Source organism: Lagenorhynchus albirostris, chromosome 20, assembly GCF_949774975.1.
Source record: "Lagenorhynchus albirostris chromosome 20, mLagAlb1.1, whole genome shotgun sequence".
Taxonomy (NCBI): domain Eukaryota; kingdom Metazoa; phylum Chordata; class Mammalia; order Artiodactyla; family Delphinidae; genus Lagenorhynchus; species Lagenorhynchus albirostris.
In genome coordinates, this window is record NC_083114.1 from 45,076,043 (window position 1) to 45,091,441 (window position 15,399).

The 15,399-nt window shown below is 36.8% G+C and overlaps 1 protein-coding gene across 1 annotated transcript in view; it reads left to right on the forward strand.

Annotated features, from left to right (window-relative positions):
- TANC2 (tetratricopeptide repeat, ankyrin repeat and coiled-coil containing 2) overlaps window positions 1-15,399 on the forward strand; it is a 361,552-nt gene that overhangs the window by 171,717 nt on the left and 174,436 nt on the right. Inside the window, exon 5 of the mRNA XM_060133247.1 lies at window positions 1,831-1,941. Within this exon, the coding sequence (XP_059989230.1) occupies window positions 1,831-1,941 (111 nt within the window). The remainder of the gene's footprint in view (window positions 1-1,830; window positions 1,942-15,399) is intronic.

Here is a 15,399-nt window from a genome sequence, read left to right on the forward strand (position 1 = left end):
ATAGAAATTGTTATTAAGATTTTTAGATGTATAGAGTCCCTTGAACAGGGACCAGGGCTGTCTTTGTCAGAACTCAGCAGGTAAAATAATTATTCTACTGCCATGATAAAATAGAATAATAAAATTCTAGTAAAGGACTTAAGAGATTTAAGAATTAGATTATAATAATTTCTCCTATACAAAGCAATATTGGATAAATAAAATGTTTCATTATTTTCGAATTGGTGAGATTAGAGTGAACAAGATTCTAATATTGGCTATAAGTAGCCTGCAGATTTGCATATAAATCATTTGAGATCTTCGTTTGTGATAGTGATTTTTAAAAATAGGCTCAAGTTTTACCTCTCATCAGAGGTGAGGGTTCTGCTATTCCAGAGCTTGCTTTTGGCAGAGAACCATACTGTTAGCACCCTTAGCCTTTGTTGCCATGGAGACAGTAAGGCTTTAATTTGTTTTTTTTAACATACACTTAAAATATACATACATACCTTAAGATTTAAAGTGTGGTTTAGTTGACTGCAGGTTTTGAGTATTGGCACATATCAAAAATATTTTCTATTTTTTAAAAACTTTATATTTTTGTTCTCCAAAGAAAATAGAGGAGAATTCTGGTCATTGTAATGACAAAGTTTTATATTACTTTCTACAGGGTGTTTTAGGAATAACTTAAAATCCCCCTGTGAATCAGTAATGGATGAGGATTTTGAAGAACATGCAGAAACTTTTGAAAAAAGTAATGTGATCTTAAGCACTCACATGTCTGGGACACCTATAGTTATGATATGTGTAATGCATATAAGTCAATTTCAGATTTAACCGTTACTTTTGCACCAGTATTATGCTAAGCACTTTCACCCTATTACAGTTTATTTAATAGAACTCAGTTTAAAAGTACCAAAGCAATCTTCATAATTATAACTTTTAATATATTTAACTGATTATTTAAATGTATATCAATAATGTTCCTTAACTTTTCCCCCTAAAACCATTAAATAAAATTTATATGAGCTTTCAATATGAAAACTTTCAATTCATGAATTATACTTTTTTCGTTCATTCATTTCTTACAAGAATGAATGTTTTCCATGGCATGCAATATTACTGTTCCATAGACCTCATGATTATATTTGTAACTAAATCACATCTCTTTATCTTTAGCATCCAGTTGTAAACTGGCATGGCCTAGTTAATATTTTAGTCCACTAGCAGTTTTGACTTCTTACCTAACAGCTGAGCGGTTAGATAATTGATTTCCTTGTTAAGCTAAATATCAATAGATTAATCTTACTTAAGGTATTTATCACAACCCAGTATTATATAATAGTTATTTCTAGATAAAGAAGACTTTTGATTACAGTTATTATAAACAAAATCTTAAAACTTAGTCCTATACTTTACTCAGTCAATACCTGTATTTAACGGCAAAGGAAGACAAAATAAGAAAACTCTTGCTTTATAAGGAGAGAGAAAATAGCTAAAGGTGATAGACAGTTACAACTTATGCTCATAGTTTTGATTATTAGATTTTAGCTTTTCCAGTGTGCAGTGACTTTTTAACAAGACCCATCTCCTCTATGTAGAATGCAGTTAATTCTTTTTCTGGCACAAAAAAAATAGGGTAACCTGATCTGAGTCTGACAGAGTGTGTCGTTCATTTAAGTGCTTCCATCTGTTGCCTGCTGTTCCCCTTACTCATGACCCCTCTATGTTTCTCTTTCCTTTCTCTTTCCCTCTGTTTCTCTTTCCTTTTTCTTTCTTCCTTCCTTTCTATTTTCCTCTCTCTCTTTTTTTTTCTCTCGCTCTCTCTCTCTGTCTCTCTTTTGTCCTTAGCCCCTCTGAGGAAGGCAAAGTTTGTTGAGAGCCCACGAATTCCAGAATCCGAGCTTGGCTCACCAACCCTCACTTCAGCTCAGAAACTGGACGTGGATGCATACTGCCCTGGTAAGCATGCATGCAAAGTATCTGCTTTGAAAGAGGGAGGTTTGGATCAGGCCCATCAAGCGGAGCAGTGTTTTGCACGTATATTATTCATAAAAACATAGCCGCTACCTCTTTTGCAACTGTGATTGCATATTCTCCTCACTAGAGCACTGTTTTTACTGAACATCCTTTTTGATTATTGATATAATTATGTAAGTATTGAAAACAGCTTCAAAGATAATTTTCAAAAGAATTAAAATAATTCAGTAGATACGTTTTCAGGGTGATTTTTGTGATCTGAGATACTTGAAATTTTGCTTTGGCCATGTGCAGTCAGGAACGTTCAAGTGTGAATAAAAATGTTCATTCAACACTGGCCCTTTGCATATGACCTTTTTTGCCTAATCCCTGTTGGTTTTCTGGACAGTTACAGAAAATAGTTGTGATGTTGGAAACATTATACTTGAATTAAAAAAGAAACATTATAGGTTCCTTATTTGGACTCCTGGACGCTCACTGTTAGAAATACCTCTTCTCATGAATGGCCTGTAAGCACATGTGGGAGTTCACTAAAACCCTTCTTGTGTGGGAGCAAACCTGAGACAGACTCATTATCAAGGCTTAGATTCTTCCAAACTTAGACGAGTTGCCTGGCAACATCCTTTACACTCACTCTACAGTGAGTCTGTAGAGCTGTGTCAGAAATGTTCACAGCTCTAGTTGAGTATACAGATCAGAGCTTCAGTAAAAAACTTTACAAGACTTGGTTTTAGGTCTTTTGTTTATTCCTGCTCATTAAAATTGCACAGTGGATGCAACTACTACATATTTACAGCATTACAGATCAGCAGAATAAGGGGATTTCTAGTTCTAGGGAAGTTATCAGTAGCTGTAATCTGAAATAGCAGGATACGATACCTCTGAAGCCAAATAAGACATGTTTTAAAAAAAGACAGTAGGCAAAAACTTGAGCCAAACCTAATCAGAGACATTTGATTCTATGAATCAGTTTTGAATATTGAAAGACCTAGGGGATTTCGCTTGCAGATTGCGGAAACTTGGGCTTCATCCACTGTTGTAAATGACTATTCAATTTAAATCAATCGCAGATATGTGTTAGGAATAGCTTTTCTATTTCTAAAAGGAACAAAATTTTTTCATGTGTTGAGGTACTGTCACATTTCTTGGGCAATGGAATATTATGCTCTGCATTTCCTTACGCAAATTTTAGTGTAATAAAGTAAAATAAATAAATGCACTAATTCTCTATTCCTGCATTGAGTTTTGGAAGAGAAACCCTATCAGAGGCCTTTTCTTTTCCAGATTTGCAAATCAGAATGATTGTAGGGAGACTAATCTTTCACTTCCTGATTGCCCATCTGACATCCCTAATCTAATCTAGCTTTTGTTATTGTCAAGAAGCAAGGTAGCTGCTGTTGGTTAGATTGCCAGTGCTGAATCACTGTGAAAAATCTTGTCCGTGTTATTACTTACGTATATTTTCCACAAGCAGGAATCTTTGCTGAATTGGAATTGAACCAAACTAAACCTCAGTTAAGATTTTCAGAAAACCTGGAAGAAACTAAAACATATTGCCAAAATGTTAATTGCCATACACTGCAGTCTCTCCTTTTCTTATCTGAAATAGATTTAAGGCACAGAAACTTCTTAATGATTTGTTCTTTTATAGTAAAGTTATTAAGCTCTGTGGAAATAAGTTTCTACTGAGATAAGATTAGTGACTTGAGGGTTGAAGCTATTATCTTCTACATAGTACCAAAAATTAACAATAAACAAATGAATTTAGTAGACTCATAAAGCAAACAAATAATCCATCCTCTTTGAATTTCTCTTGCATAGGATATATTAACCAAATAATGATCATATTTTATTGTATACTCATGCATAATAGTGCAGTTAAAGCTAGTGATCTGAAATCTTCCTGTCCACCTGCTTTATTCATTATCACATGCAGATTTAGGAAAATAGTATATCAGACAGAGGCAACAGTCCTAAGCTAAAGGTTAAACGAGCAATAGTTCTCAAATTTTAGCACGCTTCGAGAATTACCTGGAGGACTTGTTCAAATACAGATTGCAAGACCCACCCCCAGAATTTCTGATTCAGTAAGCCTGGGTGGGTTGAGAATTCAATTCTCTAACAAACTCTCAGTTAATGGTGAAGCTGCTGGTTGAGGTGCCACACTTGGAGAACCAACTGGGTTACGGGGCTGCTGGAGGCTGCTTACAAACCTATAGGGTTCATTCTGCTGTTGACTTCTGAGGAGTAATTGGGGATGTTTCCTTATTATCTTAACTTAAACCTTTTGCTACCTGTATTTTAGGTGGGAAGAATAAAGCTTTTTTGCCTGAGAAATTGACATATATTTTTCCTGATCTGTCTTTTTGTACATGGTATCTGTGTACCCATGACTAGTTTTCAGTGTTGTCCTACAAGAAAAAGGAAACTGTGGATCAAACCAGAGCAAGTTGTTGATATTTGGTCTGCAAAGTTTAGGGAAAGCTGCAATGGGATATAACTGTTGATCCAGAATATTTGTCTAATAAACTGAAGGATTCAGTCTACATAGCATTAGATTCTAGAATACTTAATTTGTGTTACTCTTCCTCAAATCAGATTTGTTATATGCAGAAAACCCGAGGAAAAGTTACAAGTTAACAGTATGTTTTGGTTCTGCAGCTGAACCGTGGAGATGATTGATGATGTTATATAACTGAACTACCAGAGTAGGCGAGGTCAAGTGAATTGTGTTTGATAATCGTCTTACAGTGGGGAAATTAGGCCTAGAGAATTTAAGTGATTTGTGGAAGGTCACAAGCAGGATTTATTGTTGAACTCTTGAAGTGGACACAGTATAGTCCAGAAATACATTGTCCCTAATTCTATTGCTGTGTAAATTCTGTAAGCACCCCTTGACTGACCCTTAAATTAAAAAGTAGAAAATTCAGTTTTTTCATATGAGACAGGGCTGTATTCTCTTTTTAGGGTAACCAACTGATATCAGTGATTTCAATAAAACAATTCCCAAAATAAAGGAACATGCTCACCCTACACTCTGACTTTTCTACCTACAGCATTAGTTATTAGCTGTGTGATTTTAGGCAAGTCACTTAACCTGTCTAAGCCTGTTTCCTCAGTTGTAAAAATGGAAATGGTAACCTTAGATTAATAAATCTAGAGCACTTAGCACAATGCTTGTTTTATAGTAAATGCTTATAAATGTTATCTAATTCTGTTGTTATCATAGTGATGATCCTGAGGTGTATGACACAAGATTTTAAAGTTTTTCTAAACAATCAGGAAAAACAAGGTGTAAAGGTTTAGGGTCATTTTTAATTAAATGTGTCTTATTGCGTTTCAACTTTGATTTTCCCCTAACTAGTTCTATGATCTTAAGCATGTCATGTAACGTCTCTGTGCCTCAATTTCCTATCACAGCAACGTTACATATAACATGATGTTACTTATATAATTTAACAAATTAAGTATATATTTGTATAGATACATGAGTACACATTCAAAGGGGAAAATGTCCAGAAGAATACCCCACACTAACATCGGTTGCCTGAAGAGGGAGAGAATTGGGATTGTTTGGGTGTCAGAGGAGAAAGTAGCATTGGTGAGATAATGATCACGTTAGCAGTGGTTGTATCTGGCTGGTGGGATTACAGATGATTTTACTTTTCTTTATTGGGCAATATATGTTAGTGAATGAGAGCTCTGGTTCTGAAATCAGATCTGAGTTTAATTCCTGACTCTGTCTCCTACTAGCTATGTGAATACATGTAACATTCATAGTCTTAAATTCCTTGTCTATAAGATTGTGATAAAAATAGGTCTTTTTTTATTTTTTACAATAAATCTATCTCATAGAGTTGTTAAGGTTAAGTAAAATAATGTATATGACAAATGATTAGCTCAGGCAAAACAAACAAGAAGAGATATGTAGCACCCTTCCTGTTATTGTTGTTCATCATCATCATCATAATTTTCTTCATTTTCTAAAATTTCTGCAATGAATTTGTATTGAAATTTTTCAGTAATCAGGTGCTGCTAAAGGATAGCAACATTCCTTATGTCTTACTTTTTTAAGTTTTTAGTTTGCATGTTATAACACATAATTTCAAGTGTAGAAATGACCCTTGATGCAGATGGCAGACCATGTTGACAGTTTTATAGGACTTTTGACTACATGTGCAAGGTTAAGGGCCAAAGTCCAGACCAGTGTTCTGAAAATAGACAGGCTTTTATCCACAGCAGATACTTTCAGAGGAATTTGAGATTAATCTTTTTTTAATAGATTCTTCTAAATCTCTTTAAAAATGGCACTGTCCTTCAAAGGACAGTGTTATTTAAGGTGACAACAAAATTAAGATGTATTTGCAACTCAAGAATGAAAGAGAGTTTTATGATACTTATTTGAAAGTACATACTCATATTTATATAGTTTTTGAATTTGTAAAGGATTTTTCATTTGGATTTCTTATCAGCATGGTACTCTATAGCACAAGTACAAACCACTGTTGATAGATGAAATATTTTACATAAAGTGAGTAGTTCCTTGAATCCTCTTTTTCCAACTCCTGTATAGTCATGGTCATTCCACTTAGAAGAAAAGGATGATTTGTTTTCTCATTTTCTTCCTTCCATGTTTTTCCTGAAAACATTATCAAATGTTATCTTTATCCTAAATAGTTAGGCATGCTTCTTTTTTTTTTTCTTTTGGCTATGAATTTTATACTTTAGACATAAAACCCTCTGATTTTTGATTGGTATATGGATACCAGAAGCCTTTTTCTTGTAATTCACGTCTTCTGTTATGTTGTATTTGTATTCCTTAAGTCTACTATGTTGTAAACACAATAAGTATACAGCAAGATTTTTAACCTGAATTAAACAGGTGAGCTTTAGGGAGGTGGGTTCTAAACTCCTTAAAATTACATACAAACACCATTCTATATGCATATATGTACTTCTTCCTAGAACAGGTTCTCAAAATGGTCTGTAACACATACTTCCCCCCACCCCCAAGAAAAGGGAAAAAAGAAATGCTGTTATAAAGGTTGACATGAAATGAAGGTTGTTAATGGTACAACTGTTAGAACAACAACAACAAAAAGCACCTAAAAGTTGGATAGTGGACAGACTTGTAAATCGGATGAAGGGTATAAATGAACTTCAGTGCTGCCCTGATCGGGATATGAAAGTCAGTATAGCAACTAGAGATAGGAAGCAGAGAGATAAACAGGAATAATTTCAGTATATTTTAAGTATGAGAGATACTGCCTGAAAACTGATTATGAACATAAACACACCAAAGAGCTAGAATATGAAAATAAATAGCTTTTCATCTGCACACTCCCTTATCCAGTAGTAAGTTCTTAACATGTTAGAAAGTTCTTTCCATGGACAGATGCTTTGTTGAATAGAACTTTTCACTTTGAACATTTCCAGTTGTTTTATTGATTCATATTTTATCATTATTTAAAAGCTTAACCATCTTTTAACTAACTTTTAGATTAACTTTTTTCAAGGTGTTTTGCATCACAAATCGTAAAGACTTGGGCTGTGAGTATGGTGCTTAGATCCGTAATTTAGTTAGATATCCAAATGGACAGTTTTTTCATTAACTCTGAAAACCGTTTTAACTTTTGGTTTTTTGAGGCAGTAAAATGCACTAGTTTAGACAACAGACCCTGGAGCCAGACTGCCTGTGTTCAGATACTGACTCTACCACGTAGTGCTCGTGTGACCTTAGGCAAATTACTTAACCATAAGAATGATTACTTTCCTTATCTGTAAAATGGGGATTATAATATTACCTGTATCATAGGAATGCTATGAAGATGTAATAAAATATGTAAAATAATAAGGACAACTATGTGGTCCATAGTTAGTGCTAGATAACTCTTAGCTACAATTTTTAAAGTGTTTCAGAGCCTTTACTACCCTTTATCTAAGAATGTTATGGGTAAGGTTATATCCTTTTTATGAGCGCTTTGCAAAGAGGATAAAATTACACGTATAACCTGTTGTCACTGGCCTGTTTTCATAAGCAGTCCATGTATAGATACTAAGTTTTGTGGGTTTTGGTTGTTTTTTTAGTGGAGGCAGCTTTTCATAATGGTAAATAGCCCTGGGGTCAAATGAGCTTGGTTAAGTTCTAATTATGCCACTTATTAGCTGTATAACTTTTATTACTTAATCTTTCTAATTTTCTGGTTCCTCATCTGTAAAATAACCCTACTCCATAGGGTGTGATGATTAAATAAGATAATACACATAATGTGCTTAGCACAATGTCTGGAACATCAGTTATTATGACTAACAACATCTCTCACATTTATATATTATTATACATTTATTTCTAAAAAAAAATGTTTTGTGTTTTTCTTTTCCTAAACAGTATATACATTCCGGCAGCCCAATGTTCATGAAAAATTCAGTGGGAACAAGGAAGAGACAGAAAGCTATTCTTGACTTGTGTTTTTTGTTTTTGTTTTTGTTTTGTTTTGTTTTGTTTTTACTGTGGGCGGGCCTCTCACTGTTGTGGCCTCTCCCGTTGCGGAGCACGGGCTCCAGACGCGCAGGCTCAGTGGCCATGGCTCACGGGACCAGCCGCTCCGCGGCACGTGGGATCTTCCCGGACCGGGGCACGAACCCGTGTCCCCTGCATCGGCAGGCGGACTCTCAACCACTGCGCCACCAGGGAAGCCCCTTGACTTGAAGAAGAAACTAGAGATTTAAGAAACTAGATTTAAGAAACTAGAGATTTATGAATTTTGTATCTGATATCACCACTGCCATCCTTCATCTCTAAGTCACTTAAAATCCTCTTTGTCATTTTGTTTTTTCCTTATCTGGAAGTTATTCATTATAACATTTTTTTTAACATCTTTATTGGGGTATAATTGCTTTACAATGGTGTGTTAGTTTCTGCTTTATAACAAAGTGAATCAGTCATACATATACATATGTTCCCATATCTCCTCCCTCTTGCGTCTCCCTCCCTCCCACCCTCCCTATCCCACCCCTCCAGGCGGTCACAAAGCACCGAGCCGATATCCCTGTGCCATGCGGCTGCTTCCCACTAGCTATCTACCTTACATTTGTTAGTGTGTATATGTCCATGACTCTCTCTCGCCCTGTCACGTTTCACCCTTCCCCCTCCCCATATCCTCAAGTCCATTCTCCAGTAGGTCTGTGTCTTTATTCCTATCTTACCCCTAGGTTCTTCATGACATTTTTTTTTTTCTTCTTAGATTCCATATATATGTGTTAGCATACGGTATTTGTCTTTTTCTTTCTGACTTACTTCACTCTGTATGACAGACTCTAGGTCTATCCACCTCATTACAAATAGCTCAATTTCGTTTCTTTTTATGGCTGAGTAATATTCCATTGTATATATGTGCCACATCTTCTTTATCCATTCATCCGATGATGGGCACTTAGGTTGTTTCCATCTCTGGGCTATTGTAAATAGAGCTGCAATGAACATTTTGGTACATGACTCTTTTTGAATTTTGGTTTTCTCAGGGTATATGCCCAGTAGTGGGATTGCTGGGTCATATGGTAGTTCTATTTGTAGTTTTTTAAGGAACCTCCATACTGTTCTCCATAGTGGCTGAACCAATTCACATTCCCACCAACAGTGCAAGAGTGTTCCCTTTTCTCCACACCCTCTCCAGCATTTATTGTTTCTAGATTTTTTGATGATGGCCATTCTGACTGGTGTGAGATGATATCTCATTGTAGTTTTGATTTGCATTTCTCTAATGATTAATGATGTTGAGCATTCTTTCATGTGTTTGTTGGCAGTCTGTATATCTTCTTTGGAGAAATGTCTGTTTAGGTCTTCTGCCCATTTTTGGATTGGGTTGTTTGTTTTTTTGTTATTGAGCTGCATGAGCTGCTTGTAAATTTTGGAGATTAATCCTTTGTAAGTTGTTTCATTTGCAAATATTTTCTCCCATTCTGAGGGTTGTCTTTTGGTCTTGTTTATGGTTTCCTTTGCTGTGCAAAAGCTTTGAAGTTTCATTAGGTCCCATTTGTTTATTTTTGTTTTTATTTCCATTACTCTAGGAGGTGGGTCAGAAAGGATCTTGCTGTGATTTATGTCATAGAGTGTTCTGCCTATGTTTTCCTCTAAGAGTTTGATAGTTTCTGGCCTTACATTTAGGTCTTTAATCCATTTTGAGCTTATTTTTGTGTATGGTGTTAGGGAGTGATTCATTATAACATTTAAAGTTAGGGAATTCCCTGGCAGTGCGGTGGTTAGAACCCTGCGCTTTCACTGCCAAGGGCCTGGGTTCGATCCCTGGTTGGGGAACTAAGATCCCACAAGCCTTGTGGCCACCAAAAAAAAAATATATATATATATATATATATATAAAAGATATGGGAAGTGTTGGTTATATTCTGTTTATCATTATTGGGTACCCTTGTGAATATAGGTCCTTGTATTGGTTATCTATTGCTATATAACCAATTACCATAAAACTTGGTAGCTTAAAACAGCAACATTTACTGTCTGACAGTTTCTGTGGGTCAGGAATCTAGATGCTACTTAGCTGCATTCTGTGGGTCAGGGTCTCTCACAGGCTGCAGTCAAGATGCAGCCTGGGGAGTGTCCTGGCGGTCCAGTGGTTAGGACTCTGCACTTTCACTGCCAAGGGCCCAGGTTCAATCCCTGGTCAGGGAACTAAGATCCTGCAAGCTGTAAGGAGCAGCAAAAAAAAAAATGACAGCCTGGGCTGTAGTCATCTCAGGGCTCAACTGGAAAAGGCTCCCCTTTCAGGTTTATGCACGTGGTTGTTGGAAGGATTCAGTTCCTATGGGCTGTTGAACTGAGGGCCTCAGTTCCTTGCTGGCCTTTACCAGAGGACACCCTCAGTTCCTCACCACGTGGGCTTCTCCACAGGGCACCTCACACATGACAACTTGCTTCATGAGAGCAAGCAAGCAAGAGGCAGAGAGAGTGCAAGCAATATGAGAGTAACAGTTTTTTATAACTTAGTCTCAAAAGTGACATCCTGTCACTTCTTGTTATATTCTTTTCATGAGAAGCAAGTCACCAGGTCCAGCCCACACTCAAAGGAGTAAATTGAAATTTTAAAGAAAGTTGTTTAAATGAAGCAGTGAGTTTTCCTTGCTTTTTCTACGTATTTGATATGTACCTTTCTGTGTTCTGGAAGCATGAATCCTTCTCATCCTTGTCTTCCAATAGAAGAGTTCCATAGTATTCCTGGTATCCTACCCTGTTATATTCAGAATTCCCCTGCTGCCCTTCTAATAACTGTCTGTAGTTCTTTCTTCTTGCCTAACCTATACTATTATGGTCCAGTGAAATACTTGTTCCTAGAATGGTGTTTTTCTCTTTAAGTCTGGGTAACTACATCATGTTATTTTAACGTGCAGGTTCTAGAATAAATTCCAGATTTGGAAGCCAACAGAGAATACATTTGCCATTTAGACAAAGGTGACTTTTGAGGATAATACTTTTCTTACTGTGAGCAATATATAAATGCCTTGCTTTCCACATTAGAATACATTGTACGATGGGTAAGGAAATCCAGGTCAGTAGGGGAATAATATGGAAATACTGTATTACACAAGTAACACATTTTTACCATATTTTGTATCTCAAACATATGTCTGTTCAAAGCAGTTGTTAGAAACCTCAGTTTAAAATCCAAAGGAACATTCAATGATAAACGTCAGTCTTACAGATTTCAGTGAAGCGTTTAAGGTTCTTGAGCTTGTCAAATACTGCTTTTCATTTCAGCCAAATAGTCCTCATCATACATTGACGTGCACATAGTACTTCTTGTACATTGGGGGCAATTATGTAGGCAAGGAAACTAGTGTAAGTTTTGCCAAGCAATGAGTACTTTCTATCTCTAGGTGTCCTGCCTCTACAGTGATTCCCACTTCCAATGGGAGAGAATCAGAATAGTGGGATGTTGTAATGGAAGATTATAAGCATTTAAAAGCCTGTTCTCTTAGCTAAGTGCTAAAGTAATGAATTTTTTAAAATGCAAAGAGTCCCTAATCTTATAAAAATTTTATTCCTAAATAGCACAAGGGAGAACCACCGTCTGTGTGTGTGTATATGTGTGTGTGTGGTGTGTGTGTGTGTGTGTGTGTGTTAAGCAACTAAGCCCGTGTGCCATAACTACTGAGCCTGCGTTCTAGAGCCCGCGAGCCACAACTACTAAGCCCATATGCCACAACTACTGAAGCCTGCGCACCTAGAGCCCATGCTCTGCAACAAAGAGAAGCCACCGCAATGAGAAGCCCGCGCACCACAACGAAGAGTAGCACCTGCTCACCACATCTAGAGAAAGCCCGCACACAGCAGTGAAGACCCAACACAGCCATAAATAAATTAATTAATTTTAAAAAAAAGAGTATAGGGTTATTAGGAGATAAATTTACTTTCTAGGGAGCATTTTTTTCCTTTTCCAGCTTTATTGAGATATAACTGACATATAACATTGGGTAAGTTCATTGTGTACAACACTATCATTTTATATATATATGGATTACTGATGACGTTTATGGACAGCCTCTCCAGAAAATTGCACCCACGTGCAAAATTTTGCATATTGTCTGAGTTTTGAAGAAATTAAACATTTAGGTTTGTTTTCCCTGTGTAATAGTTTTATCTGAAAACTAGTCTAAGCAAACCAAAATTAATAAGAATCAGACTAGAGTCTTCTAAGGAAGTTACATTATTGCTAACTTCCATTCCATACCCTAAAGCTAGGTATCTAAATAATGCAACTGTAGAGATTCCATAAAAGTTGGTTCTTTAACTTAGGCTCTAGGTAAGTTAATTTAAAGAAGGCAGTTATTTAGGAAGGAAGTAGGGAAAGGAAGGGTAAGTAGGAGAAATTCAAACACTTCTGTTTTAAAGAGATGGGGTCCTGTGATTAAAGGTTCCTTAGATTTCTCTGCACCTGCCCCAACTAAGGCACTTTTTTTCCCTCAGTTGAGATTGACAGTGACCTGTGTCACTGGTACCCTGACATGGATCTAGTTTTCCCATCTACATCCAGGGACCATTCTTCCCTATTTTCTGCCCTCCTGATCCTCCATATTGAGAGGTGGCTCTCACTTAGAACTATGGAAAGCATCTCAGACCAAGACCACCATCTTAACCTCCAACTTATATTTAATTTTAAAACAGTAGACACATTTTTTGAGATAAGGTATTCAAAAACTGTTTAGCAAGCACATTGAAAAGAAATAGAGTGCCTTCAGCCTGGCTGTATATTCTGCAGCTCAACATACACTTTATCATTTCCTGCTACCATCACCTCTAGCCATGCCAGCTATATTAAAATTTCTTATATCCTGAAGGTATTTGAGTTTGCAGCCTCTGCTGTGGGTTACAGGAAGTCGTTAACTTTTTTTAGGAGGTGGCAAAGAAGAACTGGAAGATGAAAGAATGAAAATTTCCCTTACTCTCTCCCTATTAAAACATGCAAGTTCAGGAGATTCATAGACTTCCAAAAGTGTATCATAGGATCTCACATCAAGAGTTCTTGATTCAGATCATTCATTAGCTGACATAAGCTACTATTTAGAATATCATTTGTTATTAGCTGCTGTGGTTTAGCTCTGCTAGGAGGAAGCATTATGCATGATTGAACAATTGAAATGTAATGTTACTTTAAAAAGAGAAGAACTAAAGGAGAATTTCCTCAACCAATAACCTCTAGTGGTGTTAGGGAAATATTCACCTTTTCCAACACGGTGTTCATCAAATGACTCTTATTCTTGTAACTCTCCCACTGCTCTCTCCTTCCTCCATCTCCACCACTCATCTTCCCACAGACTCTAGCTCTTTTCTACCACATTTTTACAATATTATATTAAGAATAATCTTAAAAGATTGACTGTACTACTCTAACCCTATGACCTTTATCATTATTTCTTTTGCTTATTATTCTGCTAATTCTCTTGCCTTTTCATACCCCTAATTATTTTTGTGTGCTGGATTTAATATTTGAAAATATGTGTAGAAATAATCTGAAAGTAGGATGATTTCTTTTTTTTCCAGAGAGGGTTTTCATTTGCTTCCGCCACCTGTGACCAGTTCAATCCAAGTTCAGGGTGTGAAGTTTTCCAAGCCAATGAAATGACACAAATCAGTACTGCAGGACCTAGTTTACTTCTGGTTCATCTTTACCCTTAGGTTGTAGCTCTTAAGGGTCTCAGCCTAAAGTATGGGGTGTTTTACTAGATTTCCCACTCCTGGAAGATCCTAGACTCCATTTTTGTTCCCCTGACCTTGTGAGACAGCTAAACACACAGCTCAGCTGCTCAGTCATTTCTTCCCTGTTAAGAAATGCCCCCAGTGCTAAAGTGGCTCTCCGTGCTGGGCAAGATCTCCATTTCTGATTTCCATCTTCTCCCTGTTCTTATAATGATGACTTACCACCATCTTGTTGGATCTTTAATGCTTTCCAAAAGATTTTTAAAATATATTTTGTCCAGTTTTTTAATAATTGTCATCAGCTGGAAGGTTTCCAATTACTAAAAGGTCCCTACCATCATTATTTCCTTTGGGGGAAAAAAATTCTAGCATTTGTATTTGTAGATCATGTATACATCTGAAGGTATGTATACATTTTTATTTTTCTGTTCTATGCTCCCCATGAAGCTACATGGGAACAGACTGTATGCTAAAACAGTCTTAGAACACTACCTCTTTGGACAAACCAGTCCCCATAAATTCTGGGAGCTATCTACTAAGAAATTGAACTGATAGTATTAGCCGGTTGATTAAATATCAATATAAAGAACTTCTCTTTTCAAACAGGCCTTTAAAAATTATTTATTTATTTATTTATTTTAATTTATTTATTTTTGGCTGCGTTGGGTCTTCATTGCTGCACATGGGCTTTCTCTAGTTGCTGCGAGCAGGGGCTACTCTTCGTTGCAATGCGCGGGTTTCTCATTGCAGTGGCTTCTCTTGTTGCGGAGCACGGGCTGTAGGCACGTGGGCTTCAGCAGTTGTGGCACGTGGGCTCAGTAGTTGTGGCTCACGGGCTCTAGAGCTCAGGCTCAGTAGTTGTGGCGCACGGGTTTAGTTGCTCCACAGCATGCGGGATCTTCCCAGACCAGGGCTCGAATCCGTGTCCCCTACGTTGGCATGCGGATTCTTAACCACTGTGCCACCAGGGAAGCCCTGAAACAGGTTCTCAGAGTTGGTTCATGGTCCATCTCTTTGAGCAAGTTGTCTCCTGTTTGGACTTGGAACTTAATCTCAAAGAAATTAGTATTTTGCATCAAAATTTTGGCAAGTTTTGCCAAGTGTGATTATGATATTACCCATGATACTGAATTGTTGAAAAACTTGCCTTTCTGTGCCTGATGTCTTTCTGGTGTTATTTGGTCTATTACTATTAGATTGGGGAGGAAAATGTCTGTTTCATCCAGTCACAA